The 15,000-nt window shown below is 37.5% G+C and overlaps 1 protein-coding gene across 7 annotated transcripts in view; it reads left to right on the forward strand.

Annotated features, from left to right (window-relative positions):
- The window catches only part of LOC144980222 (cytosolic phospholipase A2-like), an 84,086-nt gene that overhangs the window by 43,364 nt on the left and 25,722 nt on the right, over positions 1-15,000 (forward strand). For all 7 annotated transcript variants that reach the window (XM_078927815.1, XM_078927812.1, XM_078927814.1 and 4 more), the window contains 6 exons: positions 4,125-4,206; positions 5,509-5,655; positions 6,797-6,912; positions 7,750-7,787; positions 10,276-10,408; positions 14,778-14,914. In XM_078927815.1, the coding sequence (XP_078783941.1) occupies positions 4,125-4,206; positions 5,509-5,655; positions 6,797-6,912; positions 7,750-7,787; positions 10,276-10,408; positions 14,778-14,914 (653 nt within the window). The remainder of the gene's footprint in view (positions 1-4,124; positions 4,207-5,508; positions 5,656-6,796; positions 6,913-7,749; positions 7,788-10,275; positions 10,409-14,777; positions 14,915-15,000) is intronic.

The following is a 15,000-nucleotide window of genomic DNA, read 5'->3' on the forward strand; positions in this document are numbered from 1 at the left end:
AACAGCGTTGTCTGTGTGGAAAAAAAAATATTAATATCGCCTAACAGGTGTCATGTCTCGTCCCATTTGTTAAGTGTTGTTGTTGACTTGGGAGCCCCTGTAAAGCGCTTATAAAATACCAAAATTTAAAGGTGCCTCAATGAATCAATAAAATTTATAGTAAAATAAAAGGAGTAAAATTGACTCTTTTATAAAAGATACAAATCAAAGTAAACGACGTTTCGGCCTTTGGCCTTCTTCAAAAATAACGAAACAAAACACACACCATACAACATATCTTGCCTACTACTCAATGTATTCGCTTGTTTTTTGTTTATTATCATTAAAAAAAAAACGTTTTGTTTTGTTTTGTTTTGTTTTATGTAAACATCAATATAATCGGTACGGTCTTTGCTTCGTACCCGAAAGGTACCGAGTTCGATCACCAGCCGCTGTGCGTTGTGGCCTTGAGCAAGTCACCTCGCCCTAGATCAATTTGCGGCGCTGCACTGCGGCTGACGCCCGGGTTATTCCAGTCTTCCCTGGATTAGACCCTAGAGACAAATTTCCCCTACGGGATAAATAAAGGAAATTTTATGTATTTATCTTTTTTTTTTAATTCCAAGTGATTAGTGCGGCTATGTGGTCTTGTGGTATGACACTCGCTTTCGGATCGGAAGGTCGTGGGTTCGAGCCTCGCGTTCGGCGCATAGTTGAGTTCTTGGAAAAGGCTCTTTACTCACATTCTCTCACTGTACTCAAGTGTAAAATGAGTACCTGGCCGTTCACAGCGTTGTCTTTGTCCGAAAAATTGTAATATCGCCTAACAGGCGGCATGTCCCGTCCTACATGTTAAATGTTGCTGTTGACCAGGGACCCCCTGTAAAGCGCTTTTAGCACATTTAGTGGATATTGCGCTATATAAAGCTCAATTTGTTTTTAATTATTTTTTTCTTTTTATGATTACGAGTTTCTTTCCTCTTATCACAAGTTTATTATAGACGCAAATTAATTCGACTCCTTCCTAAGAATAACATTTGACTTGGCGATCTAAATCATTTCCTTGATAAAGTCTAAAATAGAACGTTTGATCTGACGACAATCTTCCTTGTTGTCGCGTGCGTGTCGTTTTAAAAACACCAAAATAGCTAAGGAATTAAAGAATAAATAAATAGCCATTATTCCAGTCCTTTCATTGGAAAACCCTATCATTTCTTAGTAAGTACGGAATCGTTGAAATAATGCTTTGCATGCGTTGAATAAAAATTTTATTCAACGATTGCAGAATATTTGCGCACATTTTATTGGTGTGAAAGACAGCTAGTTGGTAATTATAAATAATCTTTTGGTGCGCATGAATACAAATCCAACGATTTTAGTTTTGGGTCAAATTGTCATTCAAGCAGAAGGAGAAAGATACAAATTATGATGAATAGAAGTATTAATAACATACCATTTGGCTACAAAATATCTAATAACATTATTTGGAGGGGTAAAATGAACATATTCTTTTTTTTTTTAATAACATTCTCTGAATTCTTTGTATTTATTAAACTCGTTATATTTTCATCGTGCAATAACACATCCTGGCAATCTCGCTGTGTTGTTGGGCACGATAAAAATAACTCGTTTAATAAATACAACGAGATGAAAGAATCGTTTATTATTCCACCCCTCTCCCTAAATAGCAACCGGTAATAATAACAGGTTTACAATAATAAATTGTGACGTCAGATTATCAAACGTCAAATTTGATTAAAATTTGATTTTTGAAAAAAAGAAGTATTATTTAAATTTTTTTTTGAAAATGTCTTTTACTCAGAGATGACGAAATCGTGAATCGATTGAGGGGTAGAATAAATTATTTCTTACACTCTTGCGATTTGGAATTCGAACTTTGTTCTAAACACACACTCGCAAGCTCGTGCAGCGGTTGGGAACGCATCCGGAAATTCAATATACAAGAGTGTAAGAATCTTATATTATAAAATATATTTACCTAATTCTATAAAGCAGTTTAAAAAATGAAGAAAAGACAATAAAATAAAGTATACATAAAATTCCATGAATTCATCCCATAGGACAAATTTGTCTTTAGGGTCTATTTCAAGGGAAGACTGGAATAATCCAGACTTCAGTCGCAGTGCAGCGCCGGAAGTTGAGTTAACTCACTCAACCCTAACACCGACTATATCCGTAGTTTACTCGGTTTACTTTTACCCCATGCCTATTTATTACATTTTTCTGAGACAAGTTATCAAAGCTAATGATTTTCGTTTTTACATGTTAATAATAATTGAATAAAACTATCTATGTACACGCTGATTTTTAATAATTTTTTCCCATTTTGAACAGTAGCAAAAATCTCTAGGATTGAGTGAGTTAAGGCGAGGTGACTTGTCTAAAGCCATACAGCGCATCGGGTTTTCGAACTCGGTACCTTTCTGGTACGAAGAAAAGACCGCACCTCTGAGCCATTCTGACCCCAATCTTGGCAAAAAGAAATTCTCAAACCTGAGACTCTCGAAGGTTTTCTTGAATGTCCTGGATTCGAGACCCACTCTGAGCGGTTCATAGTTGAGTCCTTGGAAAAGGCCTTTTACTCACATTCTCTCACCGCACTCACGTGTAAAATGAGTACCTGGCCGTTAACAGCGATGTCTCTGTCCGTAAAAAAAAGTGTATCATCGCTTAACAGGCGTCATGTCTCGTCCTACATGTTAAGTGTTGCTGTTGGCTAGAAACCTTTGTAAAGCCAGTTGACCAAGATCAGTGGACATTACGCTATATAAATGCCCTGAGTTTCCAAAAAAATAATAATAATAATAATAATAATGATATACAAAGGATGAACGCCAACATGAAGAACGTCTCGTATAAAATTCGAAATGTCATTTTAATTATGCACATTAACTCACTCAATCCTAGAGATTTTTGCTACTTTTCAAAATTGAAAAAAAAAAGTATTAAAATGAGCATGTACATATGTGGCCCGTCGTCTCAAAACGGTATTAAGTCGGGATGATTAAGATGCTGAAAATGGAATTTGTAGGCAAAATATCAGACTTGTGTTGAGTTTATATGCTTTATAGAGGAGAAGGAATATCATATTTTACTGTGCTAAATACCAACGTTTCATATTTTTGACCAGTTGAGCTATAATTTGACTTTTTAGCATCTGGTCCATCCCGACATAATACCGTTTTGTGACGAGGGGTCACATATATAGTTTTATTCAACTACCATTAACGTGTAAAAACTTTTTAAAAAAACATTAACTTTGATACTACGCTTATATTTTGTCTCAGAAAAAAAATGTAATAAGCAGGCATGGGGTAAAAGTAACCCCGGGTATACTACGGATATAGTCGGTGTTAGGGTTGAGTGAGTTAACACACTGGATGCCATTCAAAAGCTAAGAACACTTGCACTGGACAGAGATTTCACCCCTCTCCCTACCACCCATTGGAAAATCATCACATTCGTTACGATGCAGCCAACATTATCTTTATTCACATTTATCTTGACATCATAACATTTAAAGAAAATGAACAGTGTGCATGTTTTGCTAAAGAAATTATTTATCGCAAGACCTTCAGTGCTATTGTGTTTGAGTGATTAAAAGTCTATTTTTGTGTTAGTTGGGTGTGAAGTTTGGGGGGGGGGGGGGAATCCTGAAAATGGCTGGTAATGAGAGGGTTAATGTATGGAAACAAATTACTAACTGTATACGAGAACAAAACAGACTGACACACTTGAAGTAACACACACACACACACACACACACACACACACACACACACATTCACGACAAGCGTCCATAAAGACAGCGCAGCCATATTCATTCATTAAGTTTAATAATCAAACGGTCTCTGCCTCCAGCTAGATGTGAATGAATTATAGGCAGACATAAATTGGGGAAAGGAAAAACCAAATTTGTCATTAAATTGGTTGGTAATAAATGTCAAAATGGTTTGCGGTTTATTTCCAAATTATTATTATTATTATTATTATTATTATTATTATTATTATTATTATTATTATTATTATTATTATTATTATTATTATTATTATTATTATTATTATTGTTATTATTATCATTGTTATTATTATTATTATCATCATCATTATCATCATCATTCCAGGTCAAACACAAACACTGTGCCATTCTCTACATCCGAGTCATCCGAGGAAGACGCATCACTAAAGGATGGGCTGCCGATCTCTGTAAGATGTTTTGTTTGTTTTTTGTTTGATTTTAAACTATTATCTACTACTTTATTATGTTGATAGTCCGTTCCATAACCCGTGCGCACTCGTTTACACGATTATCTCCACAACCTTTTGATGGATTTTAATGATAATTGGCTCGAACGCTAGAATTTTTTTGTGACAGTAAGCCAATTTTTTTTCACCGGTTATAACACCATACTTTAAAAACGGTAGAGGCTGCCTGAAGCCGGTGATCGTGAAAACACTAACAAAACGGTAGGGGCTGCCTGAAGCCGGTGATCGTGAATATACTAACAAAACGGTAGGGGCTGCCTGAAGCCGGTGATCGTGAAAACACTAACAAAACGGTAGGGGCTGTCTGAAGCCGGTGATCGTGAAAACACTAACAAAACGGTAGAGGCTGCCTGAAGCCGCTGATCGTGAAAACACTAACAAAACGGTAGAGGCTGCCTGAAGCCGGTGATCGTGAAAATACTAACAAAACGGTAGAGGCTGCCTGAAGCCGGTGATCGTGAAAACACTAACAAAACGGTAGAGGCTGCCTGAAGCCGGTGATCGTGAAAATACAAACAAAACGGTAGGGGCTGCCTGAAGCCGGTGATCGTGAAAACACTAACAAAACGGTAGAGGCTGCCTGAAGCCGGTGATCGTGAAAATACAAACAAAACGGTAGGGGCTGCCTGAAGCCGGTGATCGTGAAAACACTAGAACACAATACTTTTCTTCCTTACAGTATATATAAAACCGAAGGGTCTGGGATTAGTGAACAAGTGAATGGTTTACAATCGCAGTATTATACACATTGAATTATGATGTGATTATGATCACTGAACTCCCCCACAGGCTTGACTAGGAGTTTACTTTTCACGAGATTCATGTGCACTTGTCATAAACATTGCCACCCTGGGTTCAAAATGACACGGTAAATGGTGCACTTTGTTCACAATTGACATAAACAAATGTTTTATTTTAATAGTTGAAAGCCAGAGGCTTCATCATTATCATCATCATCATCATCATCATCATCATCATCATCATCATCATCATTATCATCATCATCATCATCATCATCATCATCATCATCATCATCATCATCATCCATCATCATCATCATCATCATCATCATCATCATCATCATCATCATCATCATCATCATCATCATCATCGTCATTATCATCATCATCGTCATTATCATCATCATCATTATCATCATCATCATCATCATCATTATCATCATCATTATCATCATCATCATCATCATCATCATCATCATCATCATCATTACCCTATCCACAGTGGACACCCCAGATCCCTATCTGATCCTCAAATTGGTCAACTCGCCACAGGCCTGGCGGAAGACGTCGGTCAAGGACAACGACGTCAATCCGGAATGGGACGAGACGTTTTCCTTCTGGTTGGACCCGGATGACGAACACGTACTTGGTACAGTAGATAATTATTGATTGTAACCAACAACACGGTTTAACCAAATTGATGAACTGGGTGGGCAGGGAGGTACATACTGTGACTTCTATCCCTGTATACTGGATGGGGTTCCTGACCTCCCATAGTGGGCAGGGAGGTACTTATTGTGTCTTCTATCCCATTATACTGGGTGGGGTTCCTGACATCCCATAGTGGGCAGGGAGGTACATACTGTGTCTTCTATCCCTGTATACTGGGTGGGGTTCCTGACCTACCATAGTGGGCAGGGGGATACATACTGTGTCTTCTATCCCTGTATACTGGGTGGGGTTCCTGACCTACCATAGTGGGCAGGGAGGTACATACTGTGTCTTCTATCCCTGTATACTGGGTGGGGTTCCTGACCTACCATAGTGGGCAGGGAGGTACATACTGTGTCTTCTATCCCCTTATATTTATATCTGTTTTCCAACATGCTTTCTGTCTTTGTCTTGGAATGAGATTACTTGGGTATGTCTTGGCCCTGGCCGGAGTCCTAGCTCGGAGGGAAACAGTCAAATGCATATATATATATAGTTATTGTTTTGGGAGATGATATTTTTCCCTTGTAATAAATCATCTCTCTGTTGTGTATTATTATATTTGTTATTTTGAATGTGTAATGTAGGCATTTGCTGGATTTTGTGCTTGTGTCCGGATGAGACTTATAGGTGATCTCAAACTTAGTACATTGGTCGTATGCTCTTGGAATCTACATCTGATCCCTCTTTGTTCCCAGTTCCCCTATGTCTTACTTTTTCTTGGATGCTTTAATTGTAATTCCAGAACTTTTTACTATCCCATTTTATTCCTTTTCACTTTTATAACCTAAATGTGTTGCAAGAGCCGTAAAACCCTTAAAACCAAACAAACAAAAACAAACATTTTATATTTTCCCAATAAAGAGATGTCCGTATTGAATGCAAACTACACTTCTCAATTAAAGATATTAAATTGTTGTCGTTCCCAATTAAGAGATATCCCCAATTTATTCAAACAACACCTTTTAACTGAAGACGTGTTATTTCTATCTTTCCCAATAAAGAGATGTCCCTAATTTATGCAAACAACACCTTTAAACTGAAGACATTTAATTTTATTTCTATCTTTCCCAATAAAGAGATGTCCCTAATGGACGCCAACTACACAATGGACGAACACTTGGACAGCCAAAAATTGCCTCTCAGGCCTTTACCCATGGGACGGAGGCTCAAAACCACCATAGGATTCAATGAGGTGAGCAGATGTTACAACAGGAGGGAAGAAAAGTCGTCACATCAAACCATCTACTCTTTTTTATTTAATATTGAGATTTCTTTATAAATTTAGCTTTTATATTGCGAAATATCTACTAAACGTGCTCAAAGCGCTTTACAGTGGGTCCCTGGCCAACAGCAACATTTAACATGTAGGACAGGACATTACGCCTGTTAGGCGATATTACAATTTTTTCGGACAGATACAACACTGTTAACGGCCAGGTACTCATTTTACACCTGAGTGCGGTGCGAGAATTTAAGTAAAAAGCCTTTTCCAAGGACTCAACTATGCGCTGAACGAGGTTCGAACCCAGGACCTTTCTGATCCGAAAGTGAGTGTCATACCACTAGACCACATAGCCGCATCCACTATCATCCATGACAACAATGATAAAGCAGGCCCATCACTGTGTTTGGTTATCAGACCTGCTGATATTACGTGCACGGTAAAAAGTAAAACACGAAAAATGAACATAACAGCTTCATAAAAAAATAACAAAACACCAAACACAGAACGTTTCGGGCTCAAAACCCTTCTTCAGCCAACGACAAAAACAATAAAAACAAAGCATGACTAAATTCCAGATCGATGATAGTTGTTTACATCATTATCACATATTATCTCATTCATCTGTAGTGTTTCATTCACCCTGTTTTGTTGAAGAAGGGGAAACCCGAAACGTCCACATTATCTGTTGTCGTTTATTGAATCGAAGCTTACATTCAATCTCATATTGTTATTTACCTTCCATCAAAACAATTCAACTTTTGAATGTTTAAGACAGACCTCATTTTTTTTTCCTTCTGTTTTCAGACATCCGAGATTGACTTGGAAATCTGGGGAGAAATGCTGTAAGTTGGCATCACAGGAAATGGAAAAGTCTTTTTTAACAATTTTTTTTAACAATATTATATTTTCATAAAGGAAAAATTCGAAATGTCTATAGATACTACTGTACTCTGGAAAAACACATATTTAAAAATTTGGCCAGAAAGTACGTCCTTCAAATATCGATAGATTTAAATGACTCTCATCTTGGCAAAAACTTTTTTTGCCATGAATGCGAATATCGCCTAATAGGCGTCATGTCCTTTCCTACATGTTAGTGTTGCTGTTGCCTAGGAATCCCTTGTAAAGCACCTTGAGCATATTTGGTGGATGTCGCACTATATGAATAAAACTAATAATGATAAGGATAATGATGAAGATTTGAACTGCGCATCTACCCCTCAATGGGACATAGAGCTTTGAGCACACAGCAATAGGTTTTTGTGAGAACTACAACATATGTACACTTATATATAAAACACAAGGTTTCCCTTTCATAGCTTGTTACAGGAAAATAATATAATATGGAGTATGATGAAGATGGTGATGATGTTGTTGGGGGATGGTGAAAGTGATGGAGGGTAACGGAAATATTAGGAAGGTTGTTGTGATGATGATGATGGTGATGATGATGATGATGATGATGATGATGATGATGATGATGATGATGGTGACAATGACTACGATGTTACTAGTATGCATATGTGTGAGTGTGTATATTTGTCAATATATTGTGTTATTTATGTTGTATAATATTGTAATTTTATAAATGTGTAGCCAAATGACAAATTGCCACTATTTTGAGGACAATAAAGATTTATTATTATTATTATTATTATTATTATTATTATTATATTATTATTATTATTATTATTATTATATTATTATTTTTATATTATTATTATTATATTATTATTATTATTATTATTATATATTATTATTATTATTATTATTATTATATTATTATTATTATTATTATTATATTATTATTATTATTATTATTATTATTATTATTATTATTATTATATATTATTATTATTATTATTATTATTATTATTTATTATTATTATTATTATTATTATTATATTATTATTATTATTATTATTATTATATATTATTATATATTATTATTTATTATTATTATTATTATTATATTATTATTATTATTATTATTATTATTATTATTATTATTATTATTATTATTATTATTATTATTATTATTATTATTATTATTATTATTATTATTATATTATTATTATTATTATTATTATTATTATTATTATTATTATTATTATTATTATTATTATTATTATTATTATTATTGTTATTATTATAAATACACAGGCCTGTCTACTTCTACGAAATATCCGTAGAATTACGAATTTTTGTTTTCAGTTTCTGAACTTCATGAGCCTTTCTGTCATTAAAACGTGTTGAAAACGAACAGACTACACAATTTAAAGGATTTTGAAGTGTTATTTAAGCCACGTGATGGTCAAATGTTGATCTATAAAGTAAACTGTAGAGACTACTATTTTTATTTCCTAAAAACTACAATTTTTTTTTAATTTTCAAGTTGGCAGGTCTGCATATATAGCCTCAACCAAAAAAAAAATAAAATAAATAAAAATAAATAAAATTCCCTCTATTCAACCCCAAGGGGAAATTTGTCTTTAGGGTCTATTCCAAGGGAAGACTAGAATAACCCAGGCGTCAGCTGCAAAGCACGCCGCAAAGTGAGCTAGGGCGAGGTGACTTGCTCAAGGCCACACAACGAGCTAGGGCGAGGTGACTTGCTCAAGGCCACACAGCGAGCTAGGGCGAGGTGACTTGCTCAAGGCCACACAGCGAGCTAGGACGAGGTGACTTGCTCAAGGCCACACAGCGAGCTAGGGCGAGGTGACTTGCTCAAGGCCACACAGCGAGCTAGGGCGAGGTGACTTGCTCAAGGCCACACAGCGAGCTAGGGCGAGGTGACTTGCTCAAGGCCACACCGCGAGCTAGGGCGAGGTGACTTGCTCAACGCCACACAGCGAGCTAGGGCGAGGTGACTTGCTCAAAGCCACACAGCGCAGCGGCGGGTGATTGAACTCTGTACCTTTCGGGTACGAAGCAAAGACCATACCACTGAGCCACGCTGCCCCGTCCTAACCAACCATCCATCCAAGGTTAAGGTGTTCAGAATTTTTATTGTACACCAATGCCCGTTTCCCGATTTGTCGTTATAATATGTGACCCACCGTATCAAAGCGGTATTATGTCGGGATCCACTCGGTAAGGGAAATTGAATTCATAGCCACAAATATCCAACTTGGGTTTAATTTCTGTACGTTATGGTGGAGTATAAAGACTACTTCTTGCTTTGCAAAATCTCCTAAAGTCCAATTTCTCATAATTCTATCTCTAAATTCACTTTTTGGGGTCTGAATCATCCCGACATAATACCGTTTTGAGACGGAGGGTCACATATAACAATGATTGTGATGTTTCTTCTATCCTCCAACCTACCAGAGAAAATACAGACCTGCGATACAGCCTGACTCTTTGCCATGAAGAAAAACAGTATATTGATACAAGGAAAAGAAAGATATTGAGGTCTTTGAAGGAACACTACGGTTTCGCAGCTCCTAGGAATTATAAAGAGGTGAAAAACTTAAACCATAGCTTTTATAAATATTCATTATCTCATATTGAGTTGAGTTGAAAGATTTCACCTTTATAATTTAAAAAATCCCTTTATTCATCCCCAAGGGGAAGTTTGTCTTTAGGGTCTATTTCAAGGGAAGACTGGAATAACCCCGACGTCAGCCGCAGAGCAGCGCCGCAAAGGGAGCTAGGGCGAGGTGACTTGCTCAAGGCCACACAGCGCAGCGGCGGGTGATTGAACTCGGTACCTTTCGGGTACGAAGCAAAGACCATACCACTGAGCCACGCTGTCCCATAAATCTGTAAAATCTTTAAATCTTTATCTTTTCAGTGCTACGTGTAGTTCTTTACAGGTCTGATATCCCAAATTGTTGTGGGCTCATTGTTGTAATGGAAATACGCTCAGACCAATGTACATTTATTTACAGGTCTGATAACCCAAATTGTTATGGGCTCATTATTGTAATAGAAATACGCTCAGACCAACACAAAATAGTATCTGTTACATCAACGTTAAATCAAGCCCATAATTCCATTTGGCTATCAGACCTGATAGTATGTGCATGTCGATTGTTAAGACATTTGTATCCCAACACCTGAAATTCGATTTTTTTTTTTTTTTGTGAGGTTTGTTTCAATTAACGCAATGGCTATTTTTACAGTCCCGTAAAGACGATTCTTGTGGCTATGTTTACAGTCCCGTAAAGGTGGTTCTTGTGGCTATTTTTACAGTCTCGTAAAGATGGTTCTCATGGCTATTTTTACAGTCCCGTAAAGATGGTTCTCATGGCTATTTTTACAGTCCCGTAAAGATGGTTCTCATGGCTATTTTTACAGTCCCGTAAAGATGGTTCTCATGGCTATTTTTACAGTCCCGTAAAGACGGTTCTCATGGCTATTTTTACAGTCCCGTAAAGATGGTTCTCATGGCTATTTTTACAGTCCCGTAAAGATGGTTCTCATGGCTATTTTTACAGTCCCGTAAAGATGGTTCTTGTGGCTATTTTTACAGTCCCGTAAAGACGGTTCTCATGGCTATTTTTACAGTCCCGTAAAGATGGTTCTTGTGGCTATTTTTACAGTCCCGTAAAGACGGTTCTCATGGCTATTTTTACAGTCCCGTAAAGATGGTTCTTGTGGCTATTTTTACAGTCCCGTAAAGACGGTTCTCATGGCTATTTTTACAGTCCCGTAAAGATGGTTCTCATGGCTATTTTTACAGTCCCGTAAAGATGGTTCTCATGGCTATTTTTACAGTCCCGTAAAGACGGTTCTCATGGCTATTTTTACGGCGTTGATGCAATACTCTTCAACAGTCGTAACGTCACTTCCTTCCTAATGACGCATGGTAACTTAGTAACACCGGCTCTAAACTATCGGAACAATGGCGGACGCCCGTATGAAATATTTCTCCGGCGAGCATAAAGAGTATCCAGAGGGGAAAAAACACATAAATTTGATCATGTTTTGACTTTTACACATTCTGATCACACAGCATATGAAAAGTTCAAGCCGGCATGAAGAATAAAAAGTACCAATTGTTGTTCTAAATTTTGTATTTCTCTCACAAGGATTCTGTGCTTGTGTCTTGGTGAGACTTTTAGGTGACCTCAAACTAACTACATTGATAGTTTGATCTTGGAGTCCGTTTGTGAGCCTTATTTGAACCAGTCACTTTTTCGCCGGTGCTTTTCATCTTACTTAAATCTATATTTCTTACAGCCCCATATATATTTTAAGTGCCGCTGAAATGACCTCCAAACATATACACGTGCACACACAAGTCAATAAAGTTCACTCAGTTCTTAAGTCTCGTTAATTTTTCACTTTCATTTTTCTGTACTCATCACTACATTCACTTTGAGCTCTCTCTCTCTCTCTCTCTCTCCTCTCCTCTCTCTCTCTCCTCTCTCTCTCTCTCTCTCTCTCTCTCTCTCTCTCTCTGTCTCCGTCTCTTTCTCTCTCTCTTTCTCTTTCTCTCTCTCTCTCTCTCTCTCTCTCTCTCTCTCTCTCTCTCTCTCTCTCTCTCTCTCTATCTATATATCTATCTATCTCACACACACACACAAACACAAATCAGTAAAGTGCACCCAGTTCTTTAGCCTCGATAAGTTTTCACTTTTAATCGTCATGTACTTAACAATGATACACACACAGACACACACACACACACACACACACACACACACACACACAAATCAGTAAAGTGCACCCAGTTCTTTAGCCTCGATAAGTTTTCAAGTTTTATTAAATTAATATTTCCGATTGACAAATAAATCAAGTTCACTCAGTACTTTAACCTCGGTTAGTTTTTCACTTTAATCTCTCTGTACCTCTATCACTATATTCACTTTGAGAAGTCTTTCTCTGTCACTCTCCCTCTCTCTCTCTCTCTCTCTCTCTCTCTCTCTCTCTCTCTCTCTCTCTCTCTCTCTCTCTCTCTCTCACCCTCTCTCTCACACACACACACCTGGGTGGGGTTCCTGACCTCCCATAGTGGGCAAGGGGGTACATACTATGTCTTCTATCCCCTTATATCTCTTTTCCAACATGCTTTCTGTCTTTGTCTTGGAATGAGATTACTTGGTTTTGTCCTAGCCCTGACCAGAGTCCTAACTGGAAGGGAAACAGTCAAATGCACAGTTATTGTTTTGGGAGATGATATTTTTTCCTTGTAAATCATCTCTCTGTTATGTATTATTATATTTGTTATTTTGAATGTATAGTGTAAGCATTTGAGTTTATTCCTCTTTGTGCCTGGATGAGACTTATAGGTGATCTCAAACTTAGTATATTGGTGGTATGCTCTTGAAATCTACATCTGATCCCTTTTTGTTCCGTTCCCCTGTGTCTTACTTTTTCCTGGGTGCTTTAATTGTAATTCTAGAACTTGTTATTATCCCATTTTCTTCCTTTTTACTGGCGCTGATATAACCTAAATGTGTTGCAAGCGCCGTAAACCATTGAAAACAAACAAAACAAACACACACACACACAAACACACACTATCATTCCTTATGTCAGACAAACCTAAATCTATAAAGTGGATCATATCCGTTTCACATCAGCCATCATTCTCTCTTTTCACTTTCAAGTACACACCTTATCACCTTATCATCATCATCATCATTATAATCATCATCACTGCCACTACTACTATAACCACCACCATCGCCACACCATCATTTCATGAAGCACCACCATTACTACAACCACCTCCACCACATCATCATCATCACCACCATTGCCACCACCACTACGACCTAATCACAACACTATCACCATTAAAACAACAATCACTACCACATCCTTACCACCACTACTACAACCTCCTCCAACACAACAATATCACCACCACCACTTCTGCAACCACCACGACCACATACATTATCATTACTGCCACTACTACAACAGCCACCATCATATCATTATTACCACCACACCTACCATTCATTTTAATATCTTATTCGTCATAAATTGGTTTTGGAACTTTACTTGATTTGAAACAAGGGGTATTGGGATGATTATAGATCTCAATAGATTATATTTTGTTACAGCCATGATTTTGTGCCATAGAGCTCATTTTGCTGAACATGTGCGGCCATGCGGCTCTTGTGGTACGACACTCATTTTCGGATTGGAAGTGGAAGGTCTCGGGTTCGATCATCACTTGGCGCATAGTTGAGTCCTTGGAAAAGACTCTTTACTCACATTGTCTCACCGCACTCAGGTGTAAAATCAGTACTTGGCCGTTAACAGCGTTATCTCCGAAAGAAAAAAATTGAATCTCGCCTAATAGGGTTCATGTCTCATTCTACATGTTATGTGTTGCTGTTAGTCAGGGACCTCTTGTAAAGCACTTTGAGCATGTAAAATGGATATAGCACTCTATAAAAGCTCTTTTTTTTTGGTTGTTTTTTTTCCTTTTCTTTCTTGCCTTGTCTGCCACTGTCTCATACACACTCTTTCAGATCTGTGTCTTACACCAGTGTGTGGTACCCTATGTGTTACTTTGATATTCCATAGTGTGTAATCATTTGTGTGCAGCTATGTAGTCTTGTGGTATGACACTCGCTTTCGGATCGGAAGGTCCTGGGTTCGAGCCTCGCGCTCGGCACATAGTTGAGTCCTTGGAAAAGGCTCTTTACTCACTTTCTCTCACCGTACTCAGGTGTACAATGAGTACCTGGCCGTTAACAGCGTTGTCTTTGTCCGAAAAATTGTAATATTGCCTAACAGGCGGCATGTTCCGTCCTACATGTTAAATGTTGCTGTTGACCAGGGACCCCTTGTAAAGCACTTTGAGCATGTTTAATGGATATTGCGCTATATAAAGCTCAATTTTATTATTTATTTATGTATATCAGGTACCCGTAATCGGAGTAATCGGTTCTGGGGGAGGTTTCCGTGCAATGACTGGATACAGTGGTGCCATCTCTGCCCTGGCACAGTTGGGGGTTCTCAATATGGTCACCTATGTGGGAGGCCTGTCTGGTTCTGCCTGGTGAGTTGTGGGGGGATTCTATATATTTTATGGAGGAGATTCTATGTATGATTTGTTTTGTTTCTCTTCTTCTTCTTGTCTTGTTC

The sequence above is a fragment of the Berghia stephanieae genome, chromosome 9, assembly GCF_034508935.2.
Source record: "Berghia stephanieae isolate SIO BIC M18660-M18661 chromosome 9, UCSD_Bste_1.3, whole genome shotgun sequence".
In the NCBI taxonomy this organism is placed as follows: domain Eukaryota; kingdom Metazoa; phylum Mollusca; class Gastropoda; order Nudibranchia; family Aeolidiidae; genus Berghia; species Berghia stephanieae.